The sequence below is a fragment of the Haematobia irritans genome, chromosome 1 (assembly GCF_050003625.1).
Source record: "Haematobia irritans isolate KBUSLIRL chromosome 1, ASM5000362v1, whole genome shotgun sequence".
Classification (NCBI taxonomy): Eukaryota; Metazoa; Arthropoda; class Insecta; order Diptera; family Muscidae; genus Haematobia; species Haematobia irritans.
In genome coordinates this window covers 270,824,595-270,847,709 of record NC_134397.1, presented here as the reverse complement: position 1 = coordinate 270,847,709, position 23,115 = coordinate 270,824,595, and the positions used below count along the sequence as shown (strand labels likewise).

The 23,115-nt window shown below is 34.6% G+C and overlaps 2 protein-coding genes across 4 annotated transcripts in view; both read left to right on the top strand.

Moving 5' to 3' along the window:
• The first annotated feature begins 7,060 nt into the window (after positions 1-7,060).
• Positions 7,061-23,115, top strand: part of LOC142223961 (glutamyl aminopeptidase-like) — a 65,335-nt gene continuing 49,280 nt past the window's right edge. Inside the window, exons 1-3 of one of the 3 annotated variants that reach the window (XM_075293780.1) lie at positions 7,061-7,199; positions 7,270-7,658; positions 16,687-17,057. In XM_075293780.1, the coding sequence (XP_075149895.1) occupies positions 7,193-7,199; positions 7,270-7,658; positions 16,687-17,057 (767 nt within the window). In that variant the 5' untranslated portion in view covers positions 7,061-7,192. Of the gene's footprint in view, positions 7,200-7,269; positions 7,659-16,686; positions 17,058-20,277; positions 20,599-23,115 lie in introns of those variants that run through there. The other 2 variants (XM_075293764.1, XM_075293771.1) reach the window with 2 other exon arrangements.
• LOC142224140 (uncharacterized) lies at positions 12,272-13,156 on the top strand. The gene is made up of 2 exons (XM_075293928.1): positions 12,272-12,410; positions 12,493-13,156. Exons 1-2 carry the CDS (start codon positions 12,380-12,382, stop codon positions 12,735-12,737), a joined length of 276 nt encoding a protein of 91 aa, XP_075150043.1. The 5' UTR covers positions 12,272-12,379; the 3' UTR covers positions 12,738-13,156.

Genomic DNA, 23,115 nt, shown 5'->3' with positions numbered 1-23,115 from the left:
TAGAAACCGCAGTTTTTATTCAATTTACCTGAAATTGGAAATCTAGAGGTATTGTAGGACCACAAATACGTGTGCCAAAAATGGTGAGTATCGGTCTATGTTTTGGTATGGTCCCCATATAAAACGACCTCCCGATTTGGGGTCTTGGGCTTATAGAAAGCGTATTTTTTATCCAATTTGTCTGAAATTGGAAATCTAGGGGTATTTTCGGGTCATAAAGAGGTGTGCCGAAAACGGTGAGTAGCGGTCCATGTTTTAGTATAGCCCCCATTAGAACGATCTCCCGATTTAACTCCTTGGGTTTCTAGAAACCGTAATTTTTATCTGATTTGCCTGAAATTGTAAATATTCTGGTATTTTAGGCTCGGTCCATTTGGTAATGCCTCCATATAGACCGACTTCAATTGAATTGCTTGAAACTCAATGTAAAATTTCCAGATTTTACTTCTACATATTCAAGATTTCAAATCAAGACGTTATTTTATAATTTTCTTGCACACTTACAAGAGATGTTAATGATTCCTCTAAAACTCAAACAAAAATGGTTCTTATAAATCCAGAATTTGATATAGTCCTCATAGGTGAAATCTTTAAATTTATCTTCGGGAAGTGTCCTCAAGTCCTCAAGCCCTCCTAAAATTTCAAAGGAAACCCTAATATTTGGTCCATGGTGGTGGGTATTTAAGGTTCGGCCCGGCCGAACTTACTGCTGTATATACTTGTTTTCTTGTCCAAAAGGCAATAAACTTTTGAATGAAGTTGTAATGTCCTTATAATTAAGTGATTTTACTTAAAAATGTGTATCATAACATGAAAGATAAAATTTTTGACTTTAATAATTAAGAAAAATTCTTTAAAATTAATAAAATTTTCTTTAAATTTGTTTCCTTTTTGCATCTTGCCTACAAAGCAAAAAATCGTTAAAAAATAAGACATGTTTTTCAACACTTTATTTTAAAGACGCTTTTTACTTGAAACAGCATAATTTCTACTGGAAGTCGAGTCTTAATATGGAAAAAAATAACTCGTTAACTCGTTTTTAAAGGATTTTGATAACAACTGACGAAAAAAATCTAAAAAAATGAAAAATTAACATATGCTTCCTAGAATGCTTCCTTTAATGAAGTCAAAATGGATGTAATATTTCTGAAAAAATCTTCAAAATTAATAAAATATTTCAACACATTGTTTTAAAGTCATTATACCCTAAAGAGCGTTGCCAGAATTGATTCACCAAAAACCGCTAAATTTGTCCAAAAAACTAGCCAAAAAAAAATAGCTAGAAAAAAAGCTAAATTTGTTTGTATCAAAAGTCACATTTTTGATTGAAATTTAACTTTTTTATTGCATTTCTTTGATGTAAAAAAAAAATACCACATTCAAAACTTTATTTCCTTAATTATTTCTATGTTCGGTTCCAAAGATTTTGGTATTGATTCAGAGTCAAATTTGAATTTATTCGTTTTTTCAGATTTTTTTGAGCTATCACAGTGCTTTAAAAACGTGCTAACGACAACTTAAATTTCCAAATTCAGACTCGACTTTAAGTAGAAATTATTCTGTGTATACGTTGTTAAAATAAAATGTTGAAAAACCTCTTCTATTTTTGAACGTTATTTTGGTTTGTGGTCAAGATACAAAAACTCCACAAATTTAAAGACTATTTAATTAATTTTAAGAATTTTTTAGAATTGACCATAGCCTTCTTTCATGAAAAGATACGCATTTTTAAGTTGAATCACTTAACTATAAGGACAAAACGATTTTATCGGCTTTTGGACAAGGAAAACAGTTTATAACGTATAAGAGAAATTCACAAATGCTATTATAACCAAAATTCGCGTTCGTATTTTAAAGACATGAAATCTTTGGCCTCATGACAATATTTTTTCAGTGTACAAAGCAATTCACATCTACTATTTTAATTTAGTAATATCATAATAACTTTAGAATACGTATTATGATAACATAAAAAGGATAAATGCTATTATTATTCCTAATAATTTACTAACAGTTTATATAAGGAATTTGTATGGTAATAGTAGATTTAAAGTTTACGATAACTTTTAAGAATACGAGGAAAAAACTTTACAACAAGGTGTATTTGCTGCAAAAATGTCCGCATAATGTCTGGAATCATTATTAAGGCTTCAATTGAGCTTTGAAATATGCGGAACACCTTATTCTGGCAGCAAGACTTCGATAAAAACGAAGTTTTATCCATATTTCAATAGATACATGTCGAAAATAAAAAAGCTAAAAATAGCTAAAAGGGCCATGAAAAAAAGCCAGAAAAAAAGCTAAAAGCTAAATGCATTTTTTCCCGCTAAACGTCTTCAAAAAAAGCCAAATCTAGCGGGAAAAAAGTTAATTGGCAACGTTGACCCTAAACCACATAGTGGTTAGGGTATAACAAGTTTGATCTGCCAAAAAATGTGCCTACAAGAAATATTGATTTAGACCCCATAAAATATATACCGATCGACTCAGAATCACCTCCTGAGTCGATCTAGCGCTTGGCGTCCGTCCAGGATTTCGGTCGCAATTATTAACCGATTTTGATGAAATTTGGTACAGGGAGTTTTTTTGGGCACAAGGACGAACGTTACTGAATTTGGAAGAAATCGGATCAAATTTAGATATAGCTCCCATATATATGTATTGCCCGATTTCGACAAATGGGGTCACGTTGCACTTTTTTTACTAACCGATCGTCGTCAAATTTAGCACAAAATAATCTTCTGTATCACCCTTTAGGTCTGAAAAGTTCATCGAAATCGGTTCAGATTTAGATATAGGTCCCATATATATGTATCGCCCGATTTTGTCAAATTAGGTCATAAAACCCTTATTTATCAACCGATCTTACTCAAAGTTGGCGAAATGTAATCTTCTATAGCACTAACTATATGTGCAAAAAATCATCGAAATCGGTTCAGATGTAGCTATAGCTCCCATATATGTACCGCCCGATTTTTCTAAATAAAATAAAACTCAATTGAACAAATAATACAATGTTTGTACTATAATTTTCTCGAAGAGGAGCGGAGCGGAGCGTGGAGCGGAGCGGAGCGATTTTTTTTTTCTCGGAGCGGAGCGAGGAGCGGAGCGGTTTTTTTTTCTCCGGAGCGGGAGCGGAGCGGAGCGAAAAAAATGGACCGCTCCGGATCCCTGGATGGGGGTATATTAACTTTGTCATTCCGTTTGTAACACATCGAAATATTGCTCTAAGACCCCATAAACTATATATATTCTGGGTCGTGGTGAAATTCTGAGTCGATCTAAGCATGTCCGTCCGTCCGTCCGTCCGTCTGTTGAAATCACGCTAACTTCCGAACGAAACAAGCTATCGACTTGAAACTTGGCACAAGTAGTTGTTATCGATGTAGGTCGGATGGTATTGAAAATGGGCCATATCGGTCCAATTTTACGTATAGCCCCCATATAAAGGGACCCTCAGGTTTGGCTTGTGGAGCCTCTAACAGAAGCATATTTCATCCAATCCGGCTGAAATTTGGTATATAGTGTTGGTATATGGTCTCTAACAACCATGCAAAAATTGGTCCACATCGGTCCATAATTATATATAGCCCCCATATAAACCGATCCCCAGATTTGGCTTGCGGAGCCTAAAAGAGAAGCAAATTTCATCCGATCCGGCTGAAATTTGGTACATGGTGTTGGTATATGGTCTCTAACAACCATGCAAAAATTGGTTCACATCGGTCCATAATTATATATAGCCCCCATATAAACCGATCCCCAGATTTGGCTTGCGGAGCCTCAAAGAGAAGCAAATTTCATCCGATTCGGCTGAAATTTGGTACATGATATTGGTATATGGTATCTAACAACCATGCAAAAATTGGTCCACATCGGTCCATAATTATATATATACCCCATATAAACCGATCTCCAGATTTGACTTGCGAAGCCTCAAAGAGGAGCAAATTGCATCCGATCCGGCTGAAATTTGGTACATGGTATTGGTACATGGTCTCTAACAACCGTGCAAAAATTGGTCCACATCGGTCCATAATTATATATAGCCCTCATAAAGGGTGATTCTTTTGAGGTTAGGATTTTCATGCATTAGTATTTGACAGATCACGTGGGATTTCAGACATGGTGTCAAAGAGAAAGATGCTCAGTATGCTTTGACATTTCATCATGAATAGACTTACGATCTGCCACAACGTCGAATTTTCAGTGAATGGGCCCTAGAAAAGTTGGCAGAAAATCCGCTTTTTTATCGACAAATTTTGTTCAGCGATGAGGGTCATTTCTGGTTGAATGGCTACGTAAATAAGCAAAATTGCCGCATTTGGAGTGAAGAGCAACCAGAAGCCGTTCAAGAACTGCCCATGCATCCCGAAAAATGCACTGTTTGGTGTGGTTTGTACGCTGGTGGAATCATTGGACCGTATTTTTTCAAAGATGCTGTTGGACGCAACGTTACGGTGAATGGCGATCGCTATCGTTCGATGCTAACAAACTTTTTGTTGCCAAAAATGGAAGAACTGAACTTGGTTGACATGTGGTTTCAACAAGATGGCGCTACATGCCACACAGCTCGCGATTCTATGGCCATTTTGAGGGAAAACTTCGGAGAACAATTCATCTCAAGAAATGGACCGGTAAGTTGGCCACCAAGATCATGCGATTTGACGCCTTTAGACTATTTTTTGTGGGGCTACGTCAAGTCTAAAGTCTACAGAAATAAGCCATCAACTATTCCAGCTTTGGAAGACAACATTTCCGAAGAAATTCGGGCTATTCCGGCCGAAATGCTCGAAAAAGTTGCCCAAAATTGGACTTTCCGAATGGACCACCTAAGACGCAGCCGCGGTCAACATTTAAATGAAATTATCTTCAAAAAGTAAATGTCATGGACCAATCTAACGTTTCAAATAAAGAACCGATGAGATTTTGCAAATTTTATGCGTTTTTTTCTTAAAAAAAGTTATCAAGCTCTTAACAAATCACCCTTTATAAACCGATCCCCAGATTTGGCTTGCGAAGTCTCCAAGAGAAGCAAATTTCATCCAATCCGGTTGTAATTTGGAACATGGTGTTAGTATATGATCTTTTACAACCGTGCCAGAATTGGTCCATATCGGTCCATAATTATATATAGCCCCCATATAAAACATTCTCCAGATTTGACCTCCGAAGCCTCTTGGAGGAGCAAAATTCATCCGATCCGGTTCAAATTAGGAACGTGGTGTTAGTATATGGTCGCTAACAACCATACCAAAATTGGTCCATTCACACAAAAATTGGTCCATATCGGTTCATAATCATGGTTGCCACTAGAGCCAAAAATAATCTACCAAAATTTTATTTCTATAGAAAATTTTGTCAAAATTTTATTTCTATAGAACATTTTGTCAAAATTTTATTTCTAGAGAAAATTTTGTTAAAATTTTATTCGGTTCATAATAAAATGTTCATCCTTGTCAAAATTTTATTTCTATAAAAAATTTTTTCAAATTTTTATTTCTATAGAAAATTTTGTTCAAATTTTATTCGGTTCATAATCATGGTTGCCACTCGAGCCAAAAATAATCTACCAAGATTTTATTTCTATAGAAAATTTTGTCAAAAGTTTATTTCTATAGAAAATTTTGTTAAAATTTTATTTCTGTAGAAAATTTTGTCAAAATTTTCTTTCTATAGAAAATTTTGTCAAAATTTTTATTTCTATAGAAAATTTTGTGAAAATTTTATTTCTATAGAAAATTTTGTTAAAATTTTATTTCTGTAGAAAATTTTGTCAAAATTATGTCTACTTTGGCAAACTGAATTATATACGTATTGGATCGATCTTTTTTGATTTAATATATACCACGTATGGACTTACATACAATTTAGAAGATGGTGTTAGGAGGTTTTAAGATACCTTGCCATCGGCAAGCGTTACCGCAGCTTAAGTAATTCGATTGTGGATGGCAGTGTTTAGATAAAGTTTCTACGCAATCCATGATGGAGGGTACATAAGCTTCGGCCTGGCCGAACTTACGGCCGTATATACTTGTTTTTAACTGAAGTTAAGTGTAAATATACAAATGATTTTTTTTTATTTTAAATGGTCTTGGCGTGTAATGGGTTAATATCTGTGTTTGTTCCCAATCCCGAAATTTTAAATTTAAGGCACGTGACGAAGAGAAGAGATTTAGAAGAACTGGTGAATATGGAAACTTCTTTTTAACCTTTCCTACATGAACACATAACAGGGTTCAAAAATTCGATTTTCTTTATAGGTGAGTATTAAGTTCGAGTTTAGCCGCTAAAATCGGCTAAGTGAAAACTAAATCAGTAAGAAAAATGAATCATACATATTTGTTGCAAATTTTATTATAACTTGATGGGGAAAAGCCCAAAGGAAATTTTCACAAAGTTTGTATTCCTTAAAATGGATTAGAGAATTCTAATGGCTTACGTATATTTGGATGACAATCATGGTAAATATACGGCTTGTGTCAAAGAGAAGGGACTTTGGAAGTAGTGGATAAGATCTCACACCTCTTTTTAAACTCACCTTTACTACGTAATCGCATCACATGGTCCGAGATTAAACCACATACATCTGCCAAGTACTGTTGCATGTGACTTATCATTTGTTTGTTTTATCAAAAATTTCTATTGAATCATTAATGAGCAAAAGCGAAATATCGATTATATATATTTTTTTTCGGGAACACAAACATGCATTCATTTCCAATATAATTATTAGCCCAAAGTTCTGTTGCATTTGGCCTACATAGAACAATATATGACAATGTAGCAAAATTGTCGCAATCGGTCAGAAATTAACTTGAATTTTTTTTTACAATACTCTGCCAGTATATATCCAGAATGCTTCTTTGGTAAAATGTTTAAAGAAAAATAGTCATCTAGCCAATCATAAATACGAGATAATAAAGTAATTGTCCCCAGTCCAAAACGATAAAATCTGCGATAATATCGCTGCCATAAATGATAATAAACACTGCGTGGAGACTTCTTTTGTTAAAGGTGGGATGGCAATGCGACCGAGTAAAGAAATCAAGTTCAGGTGCTAAGTCAGATTGCTAGTGATTGCCAGTCAACGATTTTCCATCCAATAGGCAGCATTGCAAGAAGTAAATGCCGCCGTTAAAGGATTAATTTTGAAAAAAAAACCTACCAATAATTCTTTCAATTTTATAACATGTTATGTAAGTTTAAATATTACAAAATTGTTTTCATAAAGCCCTTACAACACCATTTTCGGTTTCTTCGTTATAGTGTTAACAGCCAAAAATGTGGCAATATTTTTTGCCTTGGCTACGACAGCTTTTTGCGTATCCACCATCGTATTGGCTGTAGAGAAAGCTGATTTAGAAGAAGAATTGCAGGATGCTCTGGATAAATTGGATACAATATCGACTGCTGTGACGTCTACAGCTACAACCCCAACTACTCAATCAACATCATCTTCAAGTCCAGGACCTTCAGAGACAACACCAGGTGGTGAAATTACTCCCACGGGAGAGACAACTTCGTCAAGCTCATCATCGTCCTCATCGTCTTCATCCTCTTCAACCTCATCGCCAACGTTACCTTCATGGCCTACAGCGCCTGGAAATGATCCAACATTCCCTACTTTACCAACAGGATTACCAAATCCGGAAGAGGTATGTTTCCTTAGTTTATGATATATTCACAGAAGACTGTGCATGTGTGTTGTTTTACAATTTAAAATTTCGTTGATTTAGTTCATATGTCGGTAAAGTGTTGGTGGTGTTATTGACGTTATTATTCAATGAGATGTAATAAAAAGTTGGGTTAAGCCCAGACAATTTTGTCCTGCAGGGACTCCCGGTTTCTCCATATCGAATCGAAAACTTTTATGCAAACCAGTTGAATTCTCGTTATCTATTCACTCGAACGAAAACGTTCTAGGGACATTGACCATGAATTTCGACAAGTTTTAAAATGGTAATAAATAATACAAAAAGTGCAGGGAGAGTTGATTTTAAATATGTGGACTCATCTCGACTCATAATTAGCCGCCAAATCAGAAAAATGTATCAATGATTATGGTATCTTTTGCCAACATTTTGAACATTCCATTCACAAACAATCAGTATCAAGTTTCTATAATAATTAAAAACAAATTAGCTCAGAAAGTTTGAATGAAATGTAAATTTGATTGTAGGATTCGGTGTACAACTAGTAATTGACAACTAGTTTCATTACCATTCGGATAACATCAAATTGATTTTATTGCGCCGTCCAGACTATAAGTTTATTCGGACGACAGTGCTCGTGCCGAACATATCCCAGATAATCCCTTTTTAATGGACACATTTATCAATATTTTACTTACCTCCGACAATTCTGAACGTTCGGCCATACTGTAAGATCCTTTACAAACACAGATATTCCGACCGGATAACCTTGTAGTCTGGACAGCGCATATAATGGATAACTGTCCACCACCGAAAGGACAAAGTTATTTTGGTTTAGCCATCAAGCCGCCTCTGCCAGAGGCAAACATTTTGCGTCAGCCGCCGCCGACAAAAATGGATGGATGAATGGATGGAATTCAACTTTTTCACGGAGATCATGTTATTATCTAGGAAATTGTGCATCTGAATTCGGAAAGTTTGCGATAAAAATGTCTCATGTTCTCCGTGAAAAGTAACATTATGCTCTTGTTTTGGTTTATAATATTCCTTCTCTGGGTGTTGTGAAACCACAGTAGGGCTGTTTTCTTTTAACACGGGATACCCTAAGCCATGAAGGACTAAAAGAAAACAGAGTTCTCGCTTATCCAGGACATCTCCAAAAATATGCAACACTGTCATCAGCTGTTTAAAAATAATTACAGAAAAGAAGTGACATTTTGCATTTTTTATGTATGAAATGCTCCGTTTAGTAATAAGTATTTACTGTTGCGATTATTTATGACACTGTACCACTTTGAATTTCTTGTTTTTCGATAAATTAGTTACAATAAAGTGCTATTGTGAATCGAAGAAGCGTCACTGCAAATCTGGCAACATTGGCGCGACTTGCACTAATGAGATGTTCTGATTTAGTTCGCAGTTTCCTAAAGAATTCTCGACACATTAGCAGACAATGTGGAAAGCTACATGTCTCCATCTCTCGCCTTTGCTCTGGATAAATGAGGAATGAAGTTTTCATTCCTCATACTGAATGATCACCTTAGATACAATAGGTGGGTCATGGATTGTAGTTTCCTTTTTCGGACGGAGACAAAAATATAAATTTAACAGGTTGGCTGATAAGTCCCCGGTCTGACACATAGATGGCGTCGCTAGTATTAAATGAATATTATTTTTATATAATACCAACCTTCAAATGATTCGTGTCAAAATTTGACGTCTGTAAGTCAATTAGTTTGTGAGATAGAGCGTCTTTTGTGAAGCAACTTTTGTTATTGTGAAAAAAAATTGAAAAAAAAAAGAATTTCGTGTTTTGATAAAATACTGTTTTCTGAAGGGAAAAAATACGGTGGAAGCAAAAACTTGGCTTGATAATGAGTTTCAGGACTCTGCCCCATAGAAATCAACAATAATTGATTGGTATGCAAAATTCAAGCGTGGTAAAATTGAGCACGGAGGACGGTGAACGCAGTGGACGCCCGAAAGAGGTGGTTACCGACGAAAACATCAAAAAAATACACAAAATGATTTTGAATGACCATAAAACGAAGTTGATCGAGATAGCAGAGGCCTTAAAGATATCAAAGGAACGTGTTGGTCATATCATTCATCAATATTTGCATATGCGGAAGCTCTGTGCAAAATGGGTGCCGCGCGAGCTCACAATTGACCAAACAACGGTGTTTGCAGCTGTTAACTCGTAATACCCGAGTTTTTCCGTCTATATGTGACAATGGATGAAACATGGCTCCATCACTACACTCCTGGGTCCAATCGACTGAGTGAACAGCGACCGGTGAACCGTCTCCGAAGCGTGGAAAGACTCAAAAGTCCGCTGGCAAAGTAATGGCCTCTGTTGTTTGGGATGCGCATGGAATAATTTTTATCGATTATCTTGAGAAGGGAAAAACCATCAACAGTGACTTTTATATGGCGTTATTGGAGCGTTTGAAGGTCGAAATCGCGGCAAAACGGCCCCATATGAAGAAGAAAAAAGTGTTGTTCCACCAAGACAACGCACCGTACCACAAGTCATTGATGGCAAAAATGCGTGAATTTGGCTGCAATGAATTAAACTTATTTTTATTACAAAATAATTATTTGTTTGTAGTTAAATTTTATTATATTTTGCGAAATTTTCCACAGCCCAATGAAAATTTCGTTGTCTCAAACATTTTAAGAACTAAACGCGAGTATTAAGTTCAATGACCGTACACATAAGTTCAATATGAACTAAAGCAAATGAAAATTTTCGTACGATTCCCAAAAATAGTAAGAATGAACTACTGTATTGTTAAAATGGTCATGATTTGGCGCCAATGATTTTCTTCTTATATGGCGTTATTGGAGCGTTTTAGTTAATTTCTTCTTCTATGAGAGGGTGTAATTTCGAAAACTGCAGTTAAAAAGTACAACGGGGCATTAAATTTTCCTGGTTTTAACAACGCTTTGTGGAAATCTTAAAATGTGGAGTAAAATGTAGTTCAATTTTCGTACGAGTTAATTTATTCTTCCTATAAAACAGTTCACTTTTTTTCAGTTTATACAGTATATATATTCTTACCTGCACACAGATCAAGTTCGAAGGAGTCTTGAGCATATAGACACTTTTCATCCGAATTGCCTGAAATTGAGTATAAATGCCGCGATTTTTATCAAATTTACCTGAAATTGGCAATCTAGTTTAGTATTTTAGGTATATAAACCAGTGTGCCGAACGTGGTGTTCATCGATCTAGATTTCGTGCCGAATATTGTGTGAATCGGTCGATGTTTTGGTATAGCCCTATCTCCCGATTTGATATCTTTGGCTTCTAAACACCGCGATTTTTATCAAATTTACTTGAAATTGAAAATCTAGAGGTATTTTAGGCATATAAACCAGTGTGCCGAAGGTTGTGCGCATCGGTCTAGGTTTCACTATAGCCCCTATATGGCCCGATCTCCCAATTTGATTTTGGAGACCGCAATTTTTACCCGATTTGCTTGAAATTGGTGCCGAAGATGAGGGTCTATATATCCCAATTTTTATCTGATTTGCCAGAAATTCAAAATCTAGTGGTTTTTGTGTCTGTAAATATGTGTGGCGACTATGGCATAAATCCGACCATGTTTTCGTATAGCCCCTATACTGATCTGAAAAAGTTTACCAGCATTTTTCTGTGGTGGATTATCCCGTATCCATCGCTGAAAAAATTTTTGTTGTTTGTTCGACATTGAGATTGAACCCACGACCCTTTGTGTGCAAGGCTGGCATGTAAACCATTGCACCACGATGGTATCCCTGTATTCATAATGTGACCGTATATGCTGTTCAATCCCATACCAGCCTGGGTTTTGTGTGACCCGTCAGTTTTGACTGCTTTGGTAGCGTTCATTTATGTGATATGTTCTTGATGTTTATTGACAATGTAGTAGAGATTGACAAATTTCATAGAAGGTTACGGTGAAAGGCTAATCGAACTTTTTTTAACTCAAAACAATATTAAAAATTCTCCAATCATTTAATGATACAATTGGACAAAAATACATTAATTTATCACAAAAAAACAACCTCGATATTATATTTATAATTATGCAATAATTAAACATTTACAAACATTTCGATATCGATCCTATCATAAATTCCTCCAAAAAAACAGCATTCAGATTGACCATAAAAATATCCAAATAACAGATTGCATGCCAAAACAATCTGAACACTTAGGAAAAAAATCTAAATCAACACTCAAGTCTCTAATAATTGGACGATAACAAAATTTCAAATTCTCATATAAATTGAGGGGAAATATTAGTTTACGATATGGCCAATAAACTAAACACACTTTGCTCTCAAAACCACCAAAGCTAATTTCATTTGGGAAAATAGAAGAACACTAAAAAGTGGAATGTAGAACCTGAAGCGGCAACAAAGTTTTATTATAGAGGTCTCCCTCCGCTTCTAGCCCAACTTCATAGGCTTATCTCAAGAAAAGTAGGAAATATCGAATATTGGCATTATTATTATTATTTTTTTTTTTTGGCTAAATGAAAAAGTTATCTCGAGATATCAGCGTTGATATCGATTAAGTTAAATGTTCGTTAAGTTTTATTGAGAAGCCATTAAATCGGTTTGATAAACGGACCCATTAATGGCCAGCAACTATAGCGTATGGTGACCATGGCGAATCATAACATTCGAGTTTAGTCGCAATTAGAAGGTGGCCGAATATAAAAATCCACAAAATGTTTGGCTGTACTATAAGTAAACTTAAGGGTAAGTGCAAACGATTAACGTTTGCCAAAAAGGATTTTAAATTAACTTTTAATTTGTTTCTCAACCCCCCTCACCCACTTAGAAAAATGTACCGCCCATCGTATGGCTGTTTTCTTTGGGATTTTGTGTACCATCTTAATTGTGGTAGTGGTTGTTTTGGCTGTCGATAATGCTGATAAGGCCTATGATCTTAAGGAGTCGAGATCAAAGTTGGAGATTTTGGAACTCTACATTCAATCAATGGCATCAAATGAGACCACGTCAACTAAATTTACAATTCCACAGCTGGCAGACAATCATCATCTACTGCAGAAACACCTCCAATAAGTACCGTCCGGCCATAACCTTCAATTTGTTCATACTAATATTTACTCATAGCGACTTCTTTTATTTATCGTTGCAATAAAATTTACAACACAATTGAGTGATAAATATAATGATATAAAAATGGTGGCTGATTTGATAGACATTATTATTATCCAAACTTGCGACGACCTATTTTACAGTCTAAGTGAATTGGCATAATTACAATTGTAAAATGTTCCAAGTCTTCCAGAAATTTGTAATTTTTGAAAAGAAGTGTACTCCCATTTTCATCATAGACTTTGGAGTCGACATAGATGTTAAACGGTGATTAAAATGATTAAAAATAAACAAGGAAACAAAATAATAAATTTTGTTCATAATTTGAATATAATGCATCAGATAATTTATAAATAAATCTACACGAAATATCAGAAAACTAATCTTTTGTAAGTGACACTTTTTTTTGGTGAGAGATACGGATCAACAATTTATTGTGATTAATTTATCGAATAATGTAAAATTAAAAGTGTTTCATAAGTTTCATAAATAATCGCATCACTAAATATTTATCACTTGTTTTCTGTGATTGTTTTTAAACAGCTGATGCCAGTGTTGCACAGTTTTTTGACATGTCCTGGTTAAACGAGTAGTCAGTTTTCTTTTAGTCCGTCACGGCTTGGGTACACGGTTGCCACAGTTGGTAGAATTCTACCAAACATGGTAAATTTTTTTGCTGTTTCGTAGATTGGTAGAATTCTTGATCTTTTGGTACAGGTCGAAAACCTATGTTGTTAGCACCTAGGTTAGGTTAGGTTAGGTTAGGTTAGGTATAGTGGCTGCCCGATATTTCAGGCTCACTTAGACTATTCAGTCTAATGTGATACCACAGTGATGAACTTCTCTCTGTGGTTAGCACCTATCTTATTTGGTTTATGTTCAAAATTTATTATGATTGTAAATTTATAAATAAATAAAATTTATGTTTTGGTGCTAAATATTTCTCTCCAACTAAGGGTACTTACATTTTCTATACAAATGAAGTTATAATAACACTTTGAAGTTTATAATAACATGTTCTATAGAAGTAAAATTTTGATAAAATTTTCTATAGAAATAAAATTTTGGATAATATTTTCTATAGAAGTAAAATTTTGATAAAATTTTCTATAGAAATCAAATTATGTGAAAAACTCTTCTATATCAAATTTTCTTTGGAGATTTTTCATGGAGAAACATTTTTAGGTTGGGGATTTTTTGGGGATATGCTTTAGAAAAGATTGTACGTCTTCTTATATAGATGATGTGGGTAGACATTTGGCGTGCTTATCCGTTAGGAAAAACTATTTGCAACATCGACATTCTTAGTCCAATAATCAGAGCAAATGGTCCATACAAAAATAACCAGCGGACATGGCTGATGTTGGATCACAAATGAACCAATATTAGATATTGGGTTTTAACAGGTCGGCTGATTAGTCCCCGGTCTAACAAAGAAAAACAATTTTTTTGTCAAAATTCGTTTTTATTATTCAACACAGTTCCCTTCAAGAGCGATACAACGATTATAACGACCTTCCAATTTTTTGATACCATTTTGGTATACTCCTCAAAATAGGCCCCGGTTTCGGCGATCACCTCTTCATTGCAGCCAATTTTTTCCCTGCGAGCATCCTTTTGAGGTCTGAGAACAAGAAAAAGTCGCTGGGTGCCAGATCTGGAGAATACGGTGGATGCAGAAGCAATTCAAAGCCCAATTCATGAATTTTTGCCATCGTTCTTAATGACTTGTGGTACGGTGCGTTGTCTTGGTGGAACAACACTTTTTTCTTCTTCATATGGGGCCGTTTTGCCGCGATTTCGACCTTCAAACGTTCCAATGACGCCATATAAAAGTCACTGTTGATGGTTTTTCCCTTCTCAAGATAATCGATAAAAATTATTCCATGCGCATCCCAAAAAAAAACAGAGGCCATTACGTTGCTAGCGGACTTTTGAGTCTTTCCACGCTTCGGAGACGGTTCACCGGTCGCTGTCCACTTAGCCGACTATCGATTGGACTCAGCAGTGTAGTGATGGAGCCATGTTTCATCCATTGTCACATATCGATGGAAAAACTCGGGTGTATTACGAGCTAACAGCTGCAAACACCGCTCAGAATCATCAACACGTTGTTGTTTTTGGTCAATTGTGAGCTCGCGCGGCACCCATTTTGCACAGAGTTTCCGCATATACAAATATTGATGAATGATATGACCAACACATTCCTTTGATATCTTTAAGGCCTCTGCTATCTCGATCAAATTCATTTTACGGTCATTCAAAATCATTTTGTGGATTTTTTTTTATGTTTTCGTCGGTAACCACCTCTTTCGGGCGTCCACTGCGTTCACCGTCCTCCTAGCTCATTTCACCACTCTTGAATTTTGCATTCCAATCAATTATTGTTGATTTCTCTGGGACAGAGTCCGGAAACTTATTATCAAGCCAAGTTTTTGCTTCCACCGTATTTTTTTCCCTTCAGAAAAAAAATATTTTATCAAAACACGAAATTCCTTTTTTTTCCATTTTTTCACAATAACAAAAATTGCTTCACAAAAGACGCTCTATCTCACAAACTAATTGACTTACAGACGTCAAATTTTGACACGATTCATTTGAGGGTTAGTACTATATAAAAATAATATGCATTTAATACAAGCGATGCCATCTATGTGTCAGACCGGGGACTTATCAACCAACCGGTTATAATTCGGGTATATTATTACAAAAATCTTTAAAAATTTAGTTCATTATAAGTTTAACTAATCGATGATTTTTTAAAAATATTTTTATGTAATTTTTAAAATATTTTTATGTATATACTTTTTAAATATTTTTATGAAATTTTTGTAAAAAAAAAAGTATATACAGCAGTAAGTTAGGCCGGGCCGAATCTTAAATACCCACCACCATGAATCAAATATTATAGTTTCCTTTGCAATTTCAGGATGGTTTGATGATAGATATGACAGTTCAACCAGTAGACTTCCCGAAGATAAATTTAAAGATTTTACCTATGAGTTTTACAGGTATCATTAACATCTCTTGTAAGTGTGCAAGAAAATTATGAAATAACGCCTTGATTTGAAATCTAAAATCTGTAGATTTTCAGCCCCATTATTTAAATGATTACGAGAAATAAAATCTGGAGATTTTGGATTCAGTTTCAAGCAATTTTCATAATCAGTGCGCCTTCTATACCCTCAAGAAGTGAAATCAGTTTTTATAGGGGCCTACTAAATGGACCGATAAAAACTACATCCGATACACATTTTTTGAGTCTAGTATATTTACAATTTCATGCAAATCGAAGAAAAACTACCGTTTCTAAAAACCCAAGGAGTTAAATCAGAAGATCGGTCTTATGGGAGCTATACTAAAACATGGGCCAACACTTACCGACAAATTTGATAAAAATTACGGATTCTAGAAGCCCAATAAGTAAAATCGGAGATATTTTTGGCACAACTCTTTATGTTCCTAAATGCCTCTGGATTTCAAATGTCAGGCAAATTGGATAAAAACTACGGTTTCTATAAGCCCAAGACCTCAAATTGGGAGATCGGTTTATATGGGGACTATATCAAAACCTGGACCGATATAGGCCATCTTCCAACTTGACCTGCCTCCAGACAAAAGACGAGTCTGTGCAAAATTTCAGCACGGTTACTTCATTATTGAAGAATGTGGTTTGATTACAACAGACAGACAGGCGGACGGACATGGCTATATCGTCTTAGAATTTCTCCCTGATCAAGAATATACATACTTTATATAGTCGGAAATTGATATTTCGATGTGTTACAAACGGAATGACAAAATTATTATACCCCCGTTACCATTCTATGGTGGTGGGTATAAAAACAGCTCCCTTTTTTCTATACAAATCGTTTTTAACATGCGACTGCTTTATTATTTTCTTTGAATGCAGGTTATTTATCGTCTACCCGAACACATACGTCCCATCAAGTACAAACTCTACATTCATCCCGATCTGAAGGGTACTACCTGTGAGGGTACAGTCTCCATACAAATTGAAGTCGATATACCAACCAATTTGATTGTAATGCATGCCCGTGATTTGAAAATTGATTCCATCACCATCCTAAATATGATGGCCCGTATGCGTATTCGTGTTAAGACCTTCTATTTGGCTCCAGAACGTGAAATGCTTTTCATTGAATTGGAAGAAATGTTGTTCACTGCGACACCCTATGTTGTTACGATTTCCTATGAATGTCAATTGGATGGTTTGGTTGGTCTCTATTCTAGTACTTATTTGGGTGCTAATGGTGAAACAAGGTAAGTCCGATATAAACTACGTAACAATAACTGGGATACATGCATGGCAAAAACTGTTCTAATTAAGTATATAAGTAAAGTTAAATCGTACGGATTTTAGAGATTGATAGAGATAGAATTTAATGGGCAATATTTAGTCACATTGGAAGAACTTGAATTATCAAATAAATCAATGTGCGAATACTTAACATTGCATTGAATAACGAGAACCTGACAGTTTCGATGAATCACCATCAATGGCGTCTGGTGAGAATTTTTTTATCGTCGGCAAGCTCAGTCGACTGCAGGACCTGTGTAAGGACCCACTAAACTTTTCGGTATAAGAACCCATGTATTTAGCTCGATTATGATGTTAATGAACCAGATTTTATTGATAAAAACTATTTTATAATCTACTTGTGTTATATATTACAATTTCATCAAAATGGAGTATCTGAGAGCAGGCTTTCGGGAAATCGTTCATTTTTAAGTGATCCTGATGAAGATGATCGGAAGTTATAAGTCGCAAATGATCGAATTTATTATATCGATCGGATTTTTTATAGATATGATAAGCTCTTTCAGGTTGATGATAACTTGGCTTCATTGATGATAACTCTAGTTGGAAATACGGAATATTGTATATTCGTTTCGGTAGCAGCTTCGGATTTGTTGTGGGGTCGGGTCTGTAGTGGGCTACGATCAGTTTTTAGTATCATTGACAACTACTACAAGCTTGTTAGTCTACCTGCGAAAATGTGGCACAATTATTTTTAAAAAGTGGCACATTCTTTTTATTAACTTATACCAAAAAAAATTTAAAACTTATGAATTTTGTATTATTCCATTTTTTGTTATTATGTCAATTCATAATAAAATTGGACAATTTTAGGGCAAACTTTTAAAATATAAGTTTTTACTGTAGCAGTACCAGTTTCAGGGATGCCTTCTCAAATGATTTATAATTTGGCTTCCTGGCCTATGTATATTTTTGTAATTTCTTTAATATAAAAAGAATCTTTATAGTCGATATCTGCTAAATCACTAACTGCAATATAACTCTTTTTAAAAAAATATGTATATTTCTAATAGAATAGTTTTTGTGAAATATATTTTATCAGAATTATAGTTTTCCGAACTAGAACATTCAGCCTTCAAGAGTGATTGCAAATTTTTTAACTGATATCTCATGGGAGCCATCATCAATTATTCTTTGTGGTCGCACTACAAAGCTTAAACATTTTCATAATTATCATATCATCATAGAAACGAACTCCACAATAAATTTGACATAACTAAATTGAATCATAGCCGCTCACATATATTAAGAATTACGGAAGACATCTGTTTATGGTTGGTACACAATATCAAATTTTCTGGATAACACATCTATTTATTTTATAAAAAAGTGGCATGAATTATTGGCACAAAATCGTAAAAAGTATCACATTTAGTGCCACCGGCCAAAAAAAAGTGGCAAATTTGCCACTAAAGTAGCACAACGGTAACGCTGGACCCGAAAGACTGTGGGTATCCTATGGCTTCAGTGGTGGAAATATAGGCCAGATGGACTCAGCGGGGAAGTTAGGTTGAGTTTAGTAACAGACCGTTTTTAAGCACAAAGGACTATTCAGTCCATTGTAATACCATACGTGGTAAACTGGAATTGAACTTATGACCCATTTTTATGCAAGGTATAGGTGCTAAGCATTACACCATGGTTGCTCCTAAAAAGGTGGGAAATTTTAGGTCCTCAGTGGTAGAAACGCAAAATAGGTAGAATTTTGCTGTTCATTACATCCCAGCAAAAAAAATGGAAGTACTACCAAAGGCACAAATTTAAAATCACTTCCAAAATGATCTTTATATTAACTACTCAGGAAGTTCAATTTTTTATAACTCACTGTTTTCATTTATTTATGTTAAAGAGTAATTAAATTTTTTCTTTTGTTTCAAATAGGGTAAAACCAGAGTAATGACTAATAAAGTGATACAAATTATTAAAATTTTGTCGAAAAAAATGCTAAATTCATTCTAGAAAAATTGTGTAATTTTTAAAATATTTGAGGTAAATGCTTTACCTTTCAGACAAGCATTAGAATGTATTCAAAATGATAAAAAAATTATGTTATTTATTTATCAAAATATCGCAAAATTTTTTAATTCATGTCCAAAACACTGAATTCGGATCCCACCTAAGGAACTGATACACTATGACCAATAATATTTCTATTATTGGTCATAGTGTTTAGAAGGCATTGGAATTGGAATTTCGTTTATTGTCGAGTTGTACTCCTATTTATTTAAGTTCGATCCATATACCAGTGTGAACTTGGTAACAATTGTTGTCAGCTACTTTGTATATCGAATAATGCAAATTAAGTAATTTTTTTTGTTGATTTTCTTTGTTTGTTTGATATTACGACTAACAACAATAAGTGTTTAAGGGGCGTTGTGTATGTTTATGCAATTGATGTATTTATTTATTACGTTCACATTTGGTCCAATCGCATTTTATCTTTCTACAAAATAAGCTTAAAATATATGTGCAGAGTCATGCTTATGGATACAGTGTTTGAAGATACATTCAATTTACTCTGGGAATATTTTAAATAGATTTACCCTCGATTTTATTTCGTTTAAAATTTTCCATTTTTCAGTCAAATCTTATTTTTATATATTATTAATAAATTCAAAATAAACGTTAAGCAGTCAGTTTGTAGTCGAGTGTTTAAGAGGATCCAAAAAACTTGATTAATTCTCATCAATATTTGACATTGTTTTGATCAGCTGGTAATAAACTCTCACAATTTCTCTGTGACCCATGCTCTCTTAAATCGATTCGAAAAAGCCGGTCTCAATTAAATATGCAAAGATGGCACACACAACCACTGAAACAATAACAAAGATATCCGATCAGAAAATAAACAATCCAGCCATCATCGTATAACCAAGCAATGCATAAGCACAAAGCTAAGCTTTAACGCACCGAAACATTACTGCAGCTCACACAATGACTGTTTTCGAAGTATCGGTGAAGAAAGCCTTCATTGTGGAAACATGTCTTCCCCCTCCGCGCCTTTCCCTTCAATGATCAAGCAAATCGTTGTTGTTTGGCATAAACTCAATTGGGCGGTTTATGTCGTTGTTGCGGTTCTCATTGACATTGTTTTTGTTGTTGTTGTTGGGTTTACAGCAAGTATTCACAGTTGAATTGAAACCAAAACTAAAAATCAGTTGAGAGTGAACGTTGGTCAAAGGCAGGCGATTATACCGGAATACCGATTACTGCAAAGAAAAAACAAATTAACGCGAATAACAACAGTGAAATCGATTGCGAATAAAGAATAAAATAATAATCTAACGGGTTATATATATATGCAGTAATAAATATTATCCACAAATATACATAAAAATATAACAAAAATTAAAAAAAGTGAATGTTTGGTTGGAGAAATTAGAAAACAATTTTAATACATTTTGAAAAAAAATATATATATAAAAAATTAGTAAATTTGTGATAGCCTACGGCGATTTAACACATGCAGGCGTAGTATCTAACGTAAGGTTTAATGATGCGCATGGAAAAAAAATCAAAGTACTTTCAAGAAAGTTAACCAGCTTAACCATGAATACAAATACAAATGTGGAGAAGGCAAACTATCAAATAAAAATTATTAATTAGAGGTCATGTAACCACTGGGCAACTACTCTTAATTTGCCCTTTCGTCTATAGGAAATCATCAATCATATAATGGCTTTACAATGAGCATTGAGTGTTAATTTCTAAATTTTTCTTTCTCATTGTGATGAAATGAAAAGTGAAATTTCAATCGGAAGTCCCATTCACAAAGTCATCAAAAGAAACCCAAACATAATGGACATTCATTTTGTATACCATCAACATTATAAAAAAATTAGCAAAACAATCTTAACAAATGTCAATGAAAGCTGGAAAGAAGAAACTACAAAAAGAAGAAATTGTCTTTGAATAGAAGCTACTTCTTTGTGGGATACACTCTACACTCTTTAATATTTGTATACTACTTTGGAGATACTATTGGTGTCGACCCAATATGAGAATTGTGATAATATTCTATGAGCCAAATAATACATTTGAAAACATTACAGGATGGCTGATATGTAATGCAATAAAGTAAAGCGTTACATTTTTTTATTTTATTGTTTAAAAACAATAAAATTCTCGGAGATAACATTAAATTTTAGAATCAGTTTAGATTTTTCAAATTGACTACCTTTGGTACGAATTGTGACCATTTAACGGACGACAAAACCATCACACGCTGCACGAAACTGATCTTTTCGCGGAGTAACGCCGTATGGAGATGATCGACTCTTTGGTATTAATGCCAACCTTACTCTCCAATATGCCCTTGGAGCAAAAGTCCATCGAATTGTGATGCGGATATTTTGGTGACTATTGTGCGGCAAAAAAGAAGCGAGGAACCTCCTTGTTAAGTCATTCTTGGTTAACGCGCGCTGCAGACATTGCTGTTGGTATGTCCATGGCCTGCGGCCGAAATGTTTATCTCGCAAAGGCTTCAATACTGCTAAGTAGTTCAATACTAAGATAAAAGCTCACCAATGTTGTATCACAATTGACTGAATAGTCTAAATGAGCCTGATACATCGGGCTCTCACCTAACCTAACCTTCAATACTGCCTTCAGGTCATTTGCCCGATAATATTCAGGATTTATTTGGACACCACAGTCGATGAATACGAGCGGGGAGCGACTATCGGCCGTTATTGCGGCGCAAATCATTAACATCGGCAGCCATTGAGTTCTGGTTGGCAAATCTATGGTGTACATTTTCAGCTAACTCTTTGGCAAGTAAACCGATTCACAAACTGCTCAATTTCGAATGGTTTCTCATCGGACAAAACCAAATTGTACAGTGGTACAATGGTTAGTATAACCATCTTATATACATAGGGTCGTGGGTCCAACCACAGTTTCGACGGAACACCAAAAAGTTTTTCGGCGGTGGATTATCCCCTCTCAGTAAAGCTGGTGACATTTCTGAGTGTTTCAAAGCTTATCTAAGTGGTTTTACTGCAATGTGAAATGCCGTTCGGACTCGGCTATAAAAACGAGGTCCTGGGTATATTTACATGAAAGAAAGTTTTGTTTGACTGAGGTCAACTTGGGTTTAATAATTCTGAAAATTTCTTTAAATTCGACTTGAAATTTGTTGACTTTTTGTGTGAAACCAAAAAACAATCAAAGAAATTATATGTTTTTCAATCGTTTATTGCAATGACGTTTTCTTACTTGAAAAATAGCATAATTTTTACATAAAGTTGAGCTGGAATTTGGGCATTTAAGTTGTTGTTAACATGTTCTTAACGATCTTTGATGACACATACGAAAAACTGAAGAAATGATTAAATTAAAATTTGTTTCCTAGAGTCAAGTACGCAAAACTCAAATTTAAAAGAGAATTGTGGCTTGGAATCAATACCAAAATTATTAGCGATAAAACAAAATCTTTGGAACCGGACATCCTTGTTTTTTAGTTCACTTGTGGTTTTCCAGCAATAACGCTATCACGCTTGAATTCCATCGCGAATTACTTTATTTCCGAATATAATATATCCTTTTTATAATAATATTATCAGAATATAAATTGGGGAGATCTTGATAAAGTTATAAAAACGTACTTCCCACTAAACTAAACCAACTTCTTGAGGATCTAAAAAATATATTTGATATCCTGTTTTGAAAAAAAAAAAATCGGTATGTAACGTTTCATTAACTTCGCCGACCATGAAATAAACATAGCCTATATTGGTCCCTTTCAGTTTCGATTTATTTTGAACACATTAACCCATATTTTGATGCAAGTCCTGTATATAGCATCTAAAACTCACAACTGTTATACTTGCTTAAAATTAGAAGTTGTTTTGGACCTTTTAACATAAGTACAGAATATCGATTGATTCCCTGATGTTTTTCTTCAGCATTCAGAGGTGGCAATTTGATTTGCCTAAAATTTCGGATCATGAGCTATTTGCACCTCATGAAAAAATATTTTATATCAGTGAATATTTTGAT